Genomic DNA, 15,254 nt, shown 5'->3' on the forward strand with positions numbered 1-15,254 from the left:
CGCGCCTCCCGGGCCCGGGCGCCTTCCCGGGGGCCGGTCCGCGCGCTCGGCGGCGCCGGCCCCCGCGTCCGCGCCCCCGAGCCGGCCGCCGGGGCGCCGCGAGCCTGGAGAAGTTGGCGAGGTGAGTCGTGGCAGCCCCAGAATCCCCTCTGGGACCCGTGTCTCACTCCCTCAGCCGGTGCCGAGTCCAGGGGAGGCTTTGGGCTGGAGGGACGGACTCCCAAGTTCACCCGCGGGCTGCCCACTTCTGTTTCTTGCTCCGCTGGAAAGTAAGAGCCACCTTCGTGGAGTCGTGTTGACAGCCCAGTGCTGTTGATCACGTACATTTTTGAAAGAGAAGTGTCAGGGAGGGTGGCTTATATATTACATTTCTTAACAGTCAGGGCAAGGCGTGTGTTTGCATTCTTGCAAACGTGCGCCCTTTGTTTAATCTTTCAAAAGCCATCACGATGCAAGAATGCTTTATCTAATTCTCATGTTTCACTGGAGGTTTTTTTTTTTTTTAATATATATACCAAAAACTTAGATGTAACTGAGTTGGAAAAGTTAGATGTTTACCAAAGACTAGCTGCCTCTCATTGAACCTTGAATCGCCCTGTGCTTAGAACAGAAGAGGCACTCGACCTAAGTTTATTAAAAAGTTTTCTTCTTGGAAGGAGCGTGGCGTGGCACGGGCAAAATAGAGTGACGGTTTCCCTGTTCCTCGTTGTGTTTCAGACTTAAGTACGGTCCAAGTGTCTTACAAGCAAAACATCTTAACCTTTGACATTATGTTTGATATTCTCTTTCTCTGCGTGGAGTTTAACCCGCCACAGCTTTTCATCGGAGCGTTTTATCTTTGTCCTCAGGGTTGCTGGACCGCCCCCAGGTTAGGGATTTGCGTTCATTTCCTTTGTTGTGGAGAGCTTTTTAACAATCCCCTTGCAGCGAGTCTGTTTCCTCTGCCCTTTGGAAGCTGGTGATGTTTGTAACTGCTGTTGCTGCGTCTGCGTGTGCTGGGCTCCTTAATTACTTGAAATGAGTTGAAGAATTCTTTTTGGCTGTAATGACTAAATCTGTTTTGCCGCTTTTACTGTAAGAGAAAAGACACAAAACCTCAAGAAGTAGCTGTGTCAGCTTTTGTTTCTCTTCTGCCTCATAATAAATGTACAGATGGGTAGTGACAAGTTTTAGAGGGGGAAAAAAACCCCAATGATCTACAGAGTCGCTTTTAAGCCGTTAGAGCCATTTACGGCATTTTATGAATGTATGCACACTTTAAGGCTATATCTGTTAGGAACTGAGGTTTCTTAGAATGTATTATGTTAAGGTTCAACTGCAAGTTTACTATGATTTGTAGTGGATGGTACAACTTTTACATCAATAATAATTGACAGCATTTAACATAGCTAATAACCTTTTGCCAGGTACAGTGCTCACAGGGGTATGTAAAGATAGTCATTGTTGACATATACCGTGCATATATTAACCATGTCAACTACACGGCAACCCTATGACAGTGGTTCTCAAAGTGCAGTCTGAACCAGCAGCAGCCGTGTCACCTGGAGACTTGTTAGAAATGCAGATTCTCAGGCCCCACCCTAGCCCCATGAAATCAGAACCCCTTGGGATGAGGTCAGTAATCCGTGTTCTAACAAGCCCTCCTATTGTTTCTAACACACACCAGCGTTTGAGAGGCTGCTCTATGAAGTAGGCACTAATATCATCCCCATTTTACAGTTAAGGAAGGTAATGCACACAGTTTAGCCGCCTGTTCAAGGTTCATAGATCACGTGTGATAGATAAGGATGAAGATTCAGGCAGCCTGGGCCCCGTACATTCTTACCTGCTATGCTGATGTCCTATGCTAACTAGTCTTGCCTGTGTTTCGTAAGTTTTTCTGAGATTTTTCTAAAGAAACATCATAGATTTTTACAGCGGTCTCATTCTTCAAGGTATTGGGAACATGGGACAGCATCTTCTTGTCTCTATCTTGAACAAATTGGCTCTGACTAGGAAGAGATCATGAACAGAATCCAGATGGATGTTTTAGGAAAGGACTATTTCCATGAGCAGCAGTAGCTCCTGAAGCCATTTTTCTTTTTGAACATATCTCTTATATCATCATGGAAGTCATGGCCAACACCATAGGAATATAGAACAAAATTTAAAAACTCAGGGCAGAGTGGAAAACAAAAAAGCCACCAGAAGTCTCAAGCTCAAATGCATAAAGATGAAAGTCTAGTGTCCTCTGGAGAAGTTGACATTTTCTGGGACGTAATAACTTTTTTTTTTTTTTTTTTACTACCTGGACAGAAATGGCGACAGAAGATTCTGAGACACTGAGGGAGCAAAAGGAAAGATCTCTGCATGGGCTCCTTTATTGCTTTCCTAATCCTGCTTGGGTTAAATTTTTGTGGTTTAGAAGGAATTTCATTTTAGGGAGGGAAAAGAAAGCCTCGTGTTTTTAGAAATTGGGTGCTTTAATCTCGTTATGTGGCTAGAATCCAGAAGAGATGAAGGTTACATGATCTCATTTCTCGGGCTTGGGGAGTAGTGAGAGCAAGCTTGCAGTTGGATGTGATACAGTCCACCACCTGCTGACCATCCGTGGACCCGGCTGCCTTGCCTCCCCCAGGGTACTGTTGGAAGTGAAGTTCTGCCACGTCAGCGCAGGAAACATAGCCCTCTCCTTCCACATCTTGTTTTCATTTCAGAGAAGTTTCCAGGGACTTGCCTAGTTAGCAGACAGACCCTACAATTTTATAACTAGTCATTTGTATGCAATCTGTCCTGCGGTGGCCTCTCCTCTCTATAAATATAAAGCCCGGAGGTAAGGTCTAAGCTTTTAGGTCAGGGGTGGGATCTGAAAATGGATACCACGATCTAAGTAGCAGTTCCAAGCACACAAGCGAAATGAAATCTTCCTTTTGTTTTGGTTTATTCGTGATTTATACCTGGCTGACTTCCATAGAGAATTTGAGATGACTTTCAGTAAAAAAAAACATATATAATAAGGCCATTGAAATCATCATAAAAAATGAAAAGTCATAAAAAGGAGGAGGAAATAAGCACTGTTTGTCAAAAACTGAGCCACCATTGTTATGAGGATTAAGTATTAAATTTAGCTTTAAGCTTCCTGGCAGCCATGTCAAAAAGAGAATCACGATGGGCTACCTTATTTTCACTGAATGATAAGACGAAGAGTTGCTCATGAGGGATGATTTGGTTTTCATGGAAATGAATTCCAAAAAGAATTTTACTGGAGAGTAAACTTTAGCCGACTGTCTCTCCAGTTTGCTTCTGAAAACCTCCTCTGTGGGCCTACGTATGCTAAATGCAGTTGAATAGCACTGCTAATCAGTGCAATGTAGAAAAGAATTTGGCATCTCGAGGCCAGAAAATTGGGTTCTAGTCCCCAAGCCATTTCACCTTAATTTCCTCATCTGTGAACTGAGCACATCAATCCAAAAGTTTTCCAAGATCTCTTCCAGCTCTGACATTTGATGATCCCGTGATGAGATCATCCAGTTTAGCTGTGAAATCCCAACAATGGCTATTGCTAGGCCCTGTGTGCCATCTCTTGCAAAATCAGTTTCTCATTTATTGGCTGTAGCCTAGAACCCTTACTGATTACTCAATCTCAACCCTCTCCTGAACTTTATTCTTTTTATTCTTGCACTAGCCTGGATATTGCTGTTTTCTCTCTTAAAATATGGTTTCTACACTACTCTAAACTCTGCAGAGGTCCCCTGCCATTTTATTCTGCATTCAGCAAATGTTTATTGCACGTATATTCTGGACCAGGCACTCATTGTACAGTGGTGAAAGGAGTTGGTGCCCTCCCAGAATTTGGGAGGGATGGGGGCGGGGAGACAATAGAGAAACACGTTACACTTGGCAGCCGCCCCGGCTGCCCCAGTGAGAGGAAGCGTGTTTACTCACTCGTCAAGAGACACCATTTCCTGCGGTTCCCTTTGGTGTCTGAGATAAGTCTTCTCAGAGGGTTCAAGCCTGAATAAAGGTCTCACTTAAGCAGCATGGTGTTACAGAGAAAAATGCCAACACTGCGGCGATCCTATAATTGTCTGGTAGCCCCACGACACGTTGAAGGTACTGTCTGTGATATTCTGTACTGCTGAGTCTTGATTCTGTTCACATTCATTTTTGTAGATTGGTCCATGATTCCACCTTGTATCGATCAGCAAGCCATTCTGGTTCAATCTCAAAATATATGCCCCCTCTTGGGGCACCTGGGTGGGCTCAGTCGGTTAAGTGTCCAACTCTTGATTTGGGCTCAGGTCATGATCTCATGATTCGTGAGATGGAACCCCATGTTGGGTTCTGTGCTGAAAGTGCAGAGCCTGCTTGGGATTCTCTCCCCCTCCTCCTCCCCCACTTGTGCACATGCATTCTTTCTCTCAAACTAAATAACCCCCCACCCCAAAAAAAAGTAAAAAAAAAAAAAATACCCCCACTCTCACCTTTTCTACTGCTGCCATGCTTACCACTGGCTTCTAACCACCATCTTTTACACGTGGACCTCCACAGCAGCACAGGATCGGGTTGGCATCCCTCCACTCTAGCACCCTCTACAGTTTGTTTTCTGTACAGCTGCTGGGATAATGTTAAAGATGGCAGACCACATCAGGTCTTTTGCTGGTGAAAGCCCTTCGGTGACAGACTTCTTGTCACTGTGAGAAAATTCAGTTTCTTAGTCCGGCCTTCAAGCCCTTGTCTGATTTCAGCCCCATTTAGGTCTCTGACATCATTTTCTACCACTCTGCTTCAGCTACACTAGCCTTCAGACACCCTCAGCTCATTCCTGCCTCAGCACTTTTTACTTGTTCTCTGTGCTGGAATATTCTTTGCTCACATCCTTGGGTTGCTAGCTCCCTTCTTTCAAACTATGCTTTTGTGTTTTCTTCTCAGACGGGTCTTCCCAGCTGCTCTAGAAAAAAGGACCCTTCCCACCATTCTCCACACCCTTACCCTGGTTCGTGTTGTTGTTGTTTTATAGCATGCGTTTTATATGATCATTCTATTTTATTTGCTCCTTTCCTACAATGTACACTTCATGTCTTATTGATCACTGCACCTTGCCACCTAGAACAGAGTGATCTCCTAGCAGGTACTCAATACATATTTGTCAAATGACCTAATGAATGAATTCAGCACCCACCTTGTGCCAGCACTATGCTAAGATTTTACTTATATGAGTAAATTACATATTTAATAATGTTCAAAATAATCTCATAGTGAAGAACAATGAGAAGCATAGTGAGGATCTTTAATTATAAAGATCTTTAATTATAAAATCCTTAAAAGAGAGGGATTCTTTTTTCTTAAAAAAATTTTTTTTAAGTTTATTTCTTTTTAATGTTTTTACTTATTTTTGAGACAGAGAGAGACAGAGCATGAGCAGGGGAGGGGCAGAGAGGGAGAGAGAAATCCCAAGCAGGCTCCATGCTGTCAGTGCAGAGCCCTATGCAGGGCTCAAACCCATGAACCCTGAGATCATGACCTGAGCAGAAATCAAGAGTTGGACATTTAACCAACTGAGCCACATGGGCTCTCCAATAGATGTTAATTGTTAGTGCAGTTTGGCATTTTTAGAAAAACTGAGAAAGTAGTACAGGGTTTCCCAATACCCTGCACCCAGTTTCCTCCATCATTAAAACCTTACAGTAGTATATTTGTTATAATTAATGAATTAATAGTGTACATTATTACTAGTGTTTCGTTTTTTTTACATTTCCTTAGTTTTTATAGAATGTCCCTTTTCTGTTCCAGGATCCCAGCCAGGATAGCACATGACATGTGGTTGTCATATGTCCTTAGGCTCCTCTTTATTGTGGCAGTTTCTCAGACTTTCCTTGTTTTTGGTGACCTTGAGAGTTTTGACGAGGTCAGATATTTTGTAGGATGCCCCACTATTGGAATGTGTCTAATGCTTTACTCATTATAGTACTAAGTTATGGGTTATTGGGAGGATAGCCGAGAGGTAAAGTACCATTTCCATCACATCATATCAAGTGTATACGCTATCGACATGATTTATGACTGCTATTATCAGCCTTCATCACCTGGGACAGGTGGTGTTTGTTTGTTCAGGTTTTTCTACTGGCAGCTTGCCCTTCCCCCCACTCCCTTTCCATACTGTGAAATTTAGAAGGAAGTTTCTGCACAGCCCACACACCTGAAGAGTGGGAAGTGATGCTCTCTCTCCCTCCTTGAAGGTAGAGTATCTATATAAATTATTTGAAATTGTCCTGCAGGGGAGATTTGATTCTTCTCCTCCATTTATTAATGTCTTTAGTCATTATATCACTATGAGCCTGTGGATATTTATTTTATACTTTGAGTTACAAGCCAGTAGGACTATTTTGTTGCTGGAATTGTTTCTTTATTGGCCATCAGGAGCTCTTACAGTTGGCCTCTGTTCTTCTTTGACATAATCCCATCGGTGTGTTTTTGGTTTTTGTTTTCATTTCTAGTTTTTTGAGCATTTCCTTACTCTCTGGCCCTACAGGATGCCCCAGGCTCGTCTTGTATATTTTTCTGCTTCATTTTTTGAATCAGCCATTTCTTCAAAGGGCCCTGATTCCTCTTATTGGAGCCTGGTATTAGAAACCAAGATCTGGGTATGAGGCATGCTAGTTGCTACTGGGATACCATTTCTTTTAGACCCTCACAGCTGACAGATCAAAACATGTATGTGTTAATACTAGCCTACTTTTTTACACATATACATATTTCCATGTGTAACCGTCTCTGTGTTAAGCTAAACATTACTACCTGGACCATTATAGCTTCCTTCCCTTACCTGTTGGGGAGAGAGAATTTTTTTGGTTCCCCAAGCCCCAGTTTTTTCACATCTCATTGACTTTGATTGGCTTAAATGCCTGTGGTATGGAGAAGGGACTGGAAAGGAGTGGAGGGGTAGGATAGGATTGACTACTTGACTGAAACCGAGCAAAACCCAACACCTGAGTTAGAGATGAGGCCATGACCACCCAAACCACCTGGGGAAGGTGATATGGTAGATCTTATGATTGGCTCCAACCTACATTCCTCCCACCCCTTGCAGTTTGTGGGTGGACCATACATACCTCCAGGAGATGGTCTACGCCAGGCCCCACCACTTTCATGGTATGAACTGCATGTATCTAGGACTGAAACATTCAATAAATTCATTTCTTGGCAATGGTTATTGGTCCACAGGTGTTACCTGACCCAAGTTGACCGAATCGACAGACATATTTTATATTATTAGATGAAAGACTCCATGTGCTAGATATGGACAAGGAAATGAATAGTCCTAGTTACTACCATAATTCTTGTAGCAGCACCTTTAGGATGAAGCCATCACTGTGAGCAGTAGAATAGAAAGGAGAATATGGATCCTTGAGGACATCGCTGAGTCCAAGAATCAGCGAATCCTGACTCCTGCCCTGTCTTGGGCCCTCTAGTTACATACTTTGGAGTTGAGGTTTCTGGCATTTTTATCCAAAGTCATCTTGCCCAAACCAGATGGTTCTTCAGATCAAAATCTGCTGCTGTTGATGGAGAGAAAGGGGAATGGTTGCACGGAGCACATAGGAAATGAATGTCCACCACACCATAGAGCAACCATTTTGTGCCTTCAACCTTGTCCCAGTTGGCAGGTGATTCAGAGATAGGTTCTTGGGCCAAATTAGACCCTTTCTTAGGGATTTAAAAAATTGGAGCAGAGACAGTATAATGGCAAACTGTTTCTAGTGGCTAAGACTAAGGTATGAAATTCAGGATTGACAGCCATGTTTCTGCCATGTGGAGAAAGCTGGTGTGCCCTGAGAGTACATGAACCCGAAGTGAGAAACTACACAGAGCAATGGGGGTGGGGGGCGAGGCCTAATGTTGTTCCCAAGGCCAGCTTCTGCCCCTTGCTGGCCATGTTGTTTCATCCCTTTCCTAGAATCCATGAATTGAGTTTCTGTCACTTACCACCAAGGAGTTCTGACTAATTTCGATACGTAGCTACTGCTTTTAACACCTTCACTAAGTTCAGTAAATAGTAGCTATAGTGACTCTTATCCCCATACACATTCACAGATGAGATTCTTTGGAAGAAAATTTGACAACAGATTTTGTTTTTCCCTTTGGAGATACCTCCCTTCACATTATCTCACTGCAAGAAAATAAAAGAATTATATATGTTATATATTTTACTACCATTTAAAATATTTCTTAGAAAAGAGAAAATAAGAGATTTCTGTTGAAGAGGAAATTCCTTTTGTGTTCCTTTCCAAATCTTCCCCAGCACTTGATTTATTCCAGATCATGAAATTCTAAAAATTGCCCCTGGAAAGAGGAATTTCTTGACTTGATGCCTTTATTGGGACTCCTTGATTTTGTGCCAGCAAAGAGTGACTTTGATATATATGAAGGTGATGTTTTGACGTTTGCCCATGCCCCCCCCCCCCAACCTCTTTTGGCAACAGACAGACTGAAATGGTCTAGTAGAAATTCATCACGGTACCATTTAGAATCCAAGCTTTACATTAAGTAAGAGACAATGGAGAACACGACCCCTTTTCACGGGGAAGGAAACTGAAGTCCAAAGAGGTAAAATGATAATAATAATGTACATAAAGTACCTAGCACAGGGCTAGCTCGTGGTGGCTGCTCAACAAATGACTCATTGTTCCAAGTACTGTTATTATCCACTGTTGTTTATTAGTCAGGAACTGAATCTTAACTAGACCCAGCTAACTGGCAGTCTAACTTTGAATTATTCCTCCTTGGCAAATCATGGCTTTCTCCTAAGTTCAATGATGAAATGAACTATCACAGGTAGAATGCTGGCACAGTATGTAGCACGCAAGAAACTCTCAGCAAATGGGAGCTGGGGCTCAGATGCAGATTAGGGCAGGCTTTTCTTGGATTATGAATTGAGGAAATCAAGACTCAGCTTTCATATGTGATAAATAATACAGGGGCACCTGGGTGGCTCAATTGGTTAAGCATCTGCCTTCGGCTCAGGTCACGATCTTGTGGTTCGTGAGTTCGAGTCCTGGATCCTCTGTCCCCTTGTCTCTGCCTCTCCTCTGCTCATGTTCATTCTCTCTCTCTCTCTCTCTCTCTCTCTCTCTATCATAAATAAACATTAAAAAAATAATAATACACCAACCCCAGTCTTCTGATCCTCAGTAGAAGCTGAAGGAGTAGATTAGGGAGGATCGTTTTGACTGCCTCTCGGGCAGTTGGACTGTTGATCTGGAGAGTGTCAAGCCTGGAATAGTGGCTCTCTGTAGCTTTGATGTCTCCTCAAGGGCAGGGAGCTATTGTTTGCCAGCTCAGAAAAGTGGAGGGTGAGTGAAGCGTTCACGTTCATGTGCATAGAAATTAGGAGGTTGTTCTCAGGGCACCCAAATGCAGAATTTTGTCCACTGTCGCTGCTATTCAAGGGGCCTGCCTCTCCAGTTGAGCTTGAAAAGGCTCTGCATTTTCCTCCCTCCAGTTTGGTGAGACTCACGAGGACCTCAGCTGTCTGGCTGCCAGCCTTAAAGTAACAAGCTCTGATGTTCAAGTATCAGATTTTACCCCTCAGGAAGAATGGGTTGTTAGGAATTCCTGCCTTATTTTATTTTATTTTTTTTTTCCTTTTTAGAGAGAGAGGGACTCTCAAGCAGGCTCCATGCTTAGCTTGGAGCTCGACACAGGGCTCAATCCCACGACCTTGGGATCATGACCTGAGTGGAAATCAAGAGTCTGACTGAACTACCCACGGGCCCCCAAATTGCTGGCTTAGAAGAAACACAAGAGAAGTTGGAAATACATTGGAAATTGGCATTTTAGAAGAAACATTTAGATTTTAAAAAGTGTACAAAAACTTCAAATCTGATCTGCAGTAAGATAGAGTACTGATACTTGAAGTAATATGCTTTTTACTGCTCTGCCTAGCCTGTTTTTATCATGGATTTGAAATAGAGAAAAATAAAGGCTTCCTATACATTTCAAGTTATTTAATAATAACAATGATGGTAATAACTAATATTTAATGAAGACTTAAAATATGCAATGCTGCTGTATGAAGCACTTCCACGCATTATTTCATTTCACCTTCCTAAAAGCCTACGAGGTACTATTACTGGATAGGTCAGAACACTTTCTGTTGCAAGAGTTAGAGTCTCAGCTCATCAGCTTATACCACTTAGTCATAAAAGGGGGTTTACTGGATCAGTGCATGGGCACCTTGGATGGCTCAGTCACTTGAGCATCTGACTGTTGATTTCTGATCAGGTCATGGTCTTGGGGTCGTGGGTTTGAGCCCCAAGTCAGGCTCTGCACAGAGCTTGGAGCCTGCTTGAGATTCATTCATTCTCTCTCTTCCTCTCTCTCTCTCTCTCTCTCTCTCTCTCTCCCTCTCCCCCTCCCTCCCTCCGGCCAACCCTCCCCCACTCACATTCTTTCTCTCTCTGTCAAAAAAATAAATAAACTCTCTTAAACTTAAAAAAAAAAAACAAAACAAAACAGCTGTAAAGTGCAAAGGTTATAGGTATATCCCGGATTTCTAGCCATCTTGCCTCTGTCTTCAATCTCTGCTGCCTTCTGTGTGGCCACACCCTCACGTGGGTTTCTCCATTGGAGAATTCCAGCAGGTCTGGGCTTACCTTTTCCTCCTTCAGTCACTGCCAAAGGAAAAACTTCGTCCAACGAGAGTCCCAGAGTTGCCTCTATTGACCTGATATGGATCCCATGCATATCTGATTGTTGATGTCATTGCCTAGGGAGTGGATGAATCAGCCCCTCCAAACCTCATGGACTGAGAGCAGAAAAGGAATGGTTTCCCCAAAAGACAATTAAGGTTCTCTTATCAGAAAGAAACTCTTGGAAATGGATGCTAGTAAGAAACACCAAAACCAGAAGCAGATGTCCACTATAATCAGTATGCCCATTTTACAGATGTGGAAATTGAGGGTTAGAGGTGGTTAAAGCATTTGCCCGAGATGGAGCAGCCAAGAATTTGAAGCCAGGCCCATGTGCTTTTGAAGTCAAACTGCTTATCACCATGCTGTCCTTGGGAACAGATCTTGCAATTTGAACTAGTCGATTGCTTTCTAGAATCCCTTTGAAGAAGATCCTTTGATAAAGTCTCTCTTTATTTTCAAAGATTTTTTGTATTTGTAAGGGAAAAATAGGCTATAAAAATTATCCCTTAAAAATGTCTTAATGTATTTACATAGTTATATATACACATTCACATATATTGAATGTAACTCTGGAAGGTTATTCCATTGTATGTTAACAGTGGTTATGGAATTGGAATTATGGTGCCCCCCCCTTTGGCTTGTCTGTATTTAAAATTTTTTCTGTGATGAATGTTTGCATTCCTTTTATAACTTACAAAATAAGTTAAAATATATAAATTATAAAAATTAAAAATCCCTTATTGGCCTGAGGCCTAGGAGGATGAAAATTAAATGGAGAGACCATTTCTCCTCCCCTTAAGTTGGTGTTTCATGTTCTTTTTTCGGAAATGGGCTACAAGTGTCCGTTTGCAGAATATGTAATCCTCATTCTTTTCCCTCGTATGTCACCAGCCATTTATTTATCTCAAACTAGCACTGCTAGTTCATATTTTACCATCTCAATAACAGCTTAATTTGAAAAGAAGAGGGAGATGGAGAAATAGAATCTCTTGTGTGTCAGAAACAATCATAAGGGGAACAAATGAAATGAGAATTAGTCCAGGCAGTATCACATATTTAGAGGGAGAGGAATATGTATAAATACGTTTGTGCATGATGTCAGGTAATGGCGGATGCATGGGTTACGAAGGCAGAGTTGGTAAAGGTGTGCATTGAGCATCCTGCCCGGGGGGGCTGTGCATGGATCGGGTCTAAAATCCTATCCAAGCTCAGATCACTGAGTGTCGAGCCCTGAGTACAGATAAAGGGTTTATTTGCCCGAAGCAGGCTCCTTTTCTAGATCAGTGGTGTATAGCTCCAAATAGAGCATAATGATGAAATAATTTTTTGAGAGAATCTCAAAAAAAAAAAAAAAAAAAGCTCCAGCTTTTCAAAGTCCAGCTTCCTGAGTCTGAATCCTTGCATTGCCACTTACTCACCATAAAGGAGGTATATGTGTCCAAGGGTTTCTAAAAGCAGACACGCACACATATAGACATATAGATAAGATTGACAACTTCAGGCTTTGAACATCTCCTATGTTTTGAACCTAGACTTTGTTTAGGAGCACAGCCATATTTTAGATATTGTGATCCAAACTAAAAATATGCTATTCGTAATCGAGCATACTTATCAAATAATTGTATTATGCACTCCCCCCCCCAGCAGTTTTTTGGCACTGTGTACACACTATTCGTATAATAGCATGGCTTCAAGGCAAACGTCAGCTTCTCTGCCTATCGTGGAAGATTAATGATACTTGATTTAACTCCAAACCATGGGTCATTAAAAGTGATTTAACTGTTAGCACGGTCCTCAGCGTCATGTCTGGGTTTCTAAGTGAAGGCTGTACTCACAGCTTCAGCAGGGAAATTTTTTGTCAGGGGACGAACGTGTTCCCAGACCTGTGGTTTGCAGGGAACTTTATTAGTGTCTCTCACTGCCAACATGTAACGTGGATATAATTACCCATTACCAGACTCCTTCCAGGGGCTGAATCGAGGTGTTTCCACTTCTAAACTGCCACTCTGGCCTCATCTGCAGACCTTCTGCAGGTTCCAAATAGCTATGGTTTCATCTGGAAGGATTCCGCTTGGGAGGGAATCTATTCTTCCCCTACATGTGATTTCTTCAAATTCATCTTCTGCCCTTTTCCCCCCAAAATATTTCTATATTTCCTTCCCTCTTAAAACAAGTTACCAACAGCACGGTTTTAGACTGTATTTAAAATTTTTTTTCTTTCTAATGTTTATTTATTTACTTATTTTTGAGAGACACAGAGAGACAGAATGTCAGTGAGGGAGAGGCAGAGAGAGAGGGAGACACAGAATCCAAAGCAGGCTCCAGGCTCTGAGCTGTCAGCACCAAGCCCGACAAGAGACTCGAACCCACAAACTACGAGATCATGATGTGAGCAGAAGTTGGATGCCCAATCGATGAGGCACCCCTGTGCCCCAGACTGTATTTTGAAGAACTGGGATTTTCTGCAAAGCTTCCACTGCTTGTCTGTATCACAGCATCAGGTTTATCTGAGTTAATTTAGCTTGTCAGTTCAGGAGAAGCCCTGGTAAGAGAGGTAGCAAGAGACAGCAGGAAAGAGGGTCTGAGTGCAACCAATTACTTGCTTTAATAATTCAGTGTGTTTTGCAGTAATAGGCTACAAAGTAAATAGTGCTACACATAAGTGCCGTATTTCATTATTTATACACTCCAGAAATTGAAGTTTAATTAAGTCACACTCCTGAGACTTTTAACGATTAAAGAGACGCCTCGTGTCGGACAGTGTGGGGCTGGTGAGGCAGCTCTCCCTCTGAGCCTTCTCTGAATATCATTTTTCGTTTGTACAGGGAGGGGTTGAGCCAGGACAGTTGAGGCAGTGTTTTCCAAACTGCAGGCAATCCCGCATCAGAGCCATCATTCTTATAATATGGCTCTACTACCATTGCTAACCTGAAACATTAAAAAAAAAAAAATTGTCATTAAACATCAGTGATTTATTTACTTAATTAATAGCTTGATAGCGATACAATCCAAATACCCTTTCGAGGTGTACAAGACAGTGGTTTTTTAGGTTTTTTGCAGAGTCGTGCAACCATGACCACATCTAATTTCAGAATATGTTCTTCACCCAAAGAAGAAACCCTGCACCCAGTAAGCAATCAGTCCACCTTTGCCTCTTCCCCTAGTCCCTGGTAACCACTAATCTGCTTTATGTCTGTATGGATTTTCCTCTCGTGGACTTTTCCTGTGTATGGAATCATCAACATGCGGTCTGCTGTATTTCCGCAAGGTTCACACTTGTTTAAGGTTCATCCATGCTATAGTTACGTCACCACTTCATTCCTTTAATTGGCAAATCGTTTTCCATTTTATGGATATGCCACCTTCTGTTTGTCCATTCATCAGTTGGTGGACTTTTGGGTTAGACTCTTTGGCTATTATGAATAATGCTGCTGTGAACCCTTGTATACAAGTTTGCGTGTGGATGTATGTTCTCATTTCTCTAGGGTAGATAACGTAGGACTGGGATTGTCAGGTCACATGGTGGCTCTGCGTATAGCCTTCTGCAGCACTGGGGAACTGTTTTCCAAAGTGGCTGCACCGTTTTACAGCCCCACTAGCAGTGCGTGAGGGTTCTAATTTCTGCACATTCTAAGTTTATTCATTTATTTTTGAGAGAGAGGTGGGGGAGGGGCAGAGAGAGAATCTTAAGCAGGCCCCGCCCTCAGGGCAGAAGCCAGTGTGAGGCTCACCATCGGTGAGATCATGACCTGAGCCAAAATCAAGAGTTGAGCGCTTAACTGACTGAACCGCCCAGGCACCCTCTTAGTGTATTTATTTTAGGGGAAACTTTTCTATCGCGGCCATGGATTGTTGGCAGTAATGTAAATAAGAAATAATCATCAAAGGAGACACTGAGAAGATGAAACAACGTTGCGCATTTCTAACTTGGCCGTTGAAGGTTCTGTATCTGAGTTCTGCTGTCTTTTTAGTTGAAAGGGAGGATTAGGCAACATTAGAAAGCTGTTCAAGACATGTTAGCACCAAGTTGAGACTCTCTCATTGACATTGTTGAAAAAGAGCCGGAAGTGGAATAGCTTTCTCACTCAGAGACTCAGAGTGATTTGATGCGGTGTCTTAATGATAATTGTAACTGACGCATCACCCTCTAGAACATGCAGAATTTGGAGGCACAGATGCCGTATGCAAACCCATCTCATCGTGTTTCCACAGTCGGCTCCATGATTATGTCATACAAACACTCAGAGGTGTAGGGGATCGTGTTTGTTACATTTGGGGGGGGGGTTGTTTTTTCTCATGGTATGGTGTTTTCTAATAACTCCTGGGTAAATTTGAGAAACTGTCAAGGTTACTACATTCTTGATAGGATGATGACCCACTAATGTCATTTCTGGGAATGTGGTCAAAGGACATAATGAAAAGAAGAAAACAGTCTGTTGGCACACACATGTTTAGTGTCAGACTTTTTTTTTTTTTTTAATGTTTATTTATTTTTGAGACAGAGAGAGACAGAGCATGAATGGGGGAGGGTCAGAGAGAGAGGGAGACACAGAATCTGAAACAGGCTCCAGGCTCTGAGCT

The 15,254-nt window shown here is 42.5% G+C and overlaps 2 protein-coding genes across 2 annotated transcripts in view; both read left to right on the plus strand.

Annotated features, from left to right (window-relative positions):
* PPP4R2 (protein phosphatase 4 regulatory subunit 2) overlaps nucleotides 1-15,254 on the plus strand; it is a 411,406-nt gene that overhangs the window by 244,545 nt on the left and 151,607 nt on the right. The gene's annotated exons all lie outside the window — the stretch shown is intronic.
* GXYLT2 (glucoside xylosyltransferase 2) overlaps nucleotides 1-15,254 on the plus strand; it is a 97,663-nt gene that overhangs the window by 498 nt on the left and 81,911 nt on the right. Inside the window, exon 2 of the mRNA XM_049643171.1 lies at nucleotides 3-121. Coding sequence (XP_049499128.1) covers nucleotides 3-121 — 119 coding nt within the window. The remainder of the gene's footprint in view (nucleotides 1-2; nucleotides 122-15,254) is intronic.

The sequence above is a fragment of the Panthera uncia genome, chromosome A2 (genome assembly GCF_023721935.1).
Source record: "Panthera uncia isolate 11264 chromosome A2, Puncia_PCG_1.0, whole genome shotgun sequence".
Classification (NCBI taxonomy): Eukaryota; Metazoa; Chordata; class Mammalia; order Carnivora; family Felidae; genus Panthera; species Panthera uncia.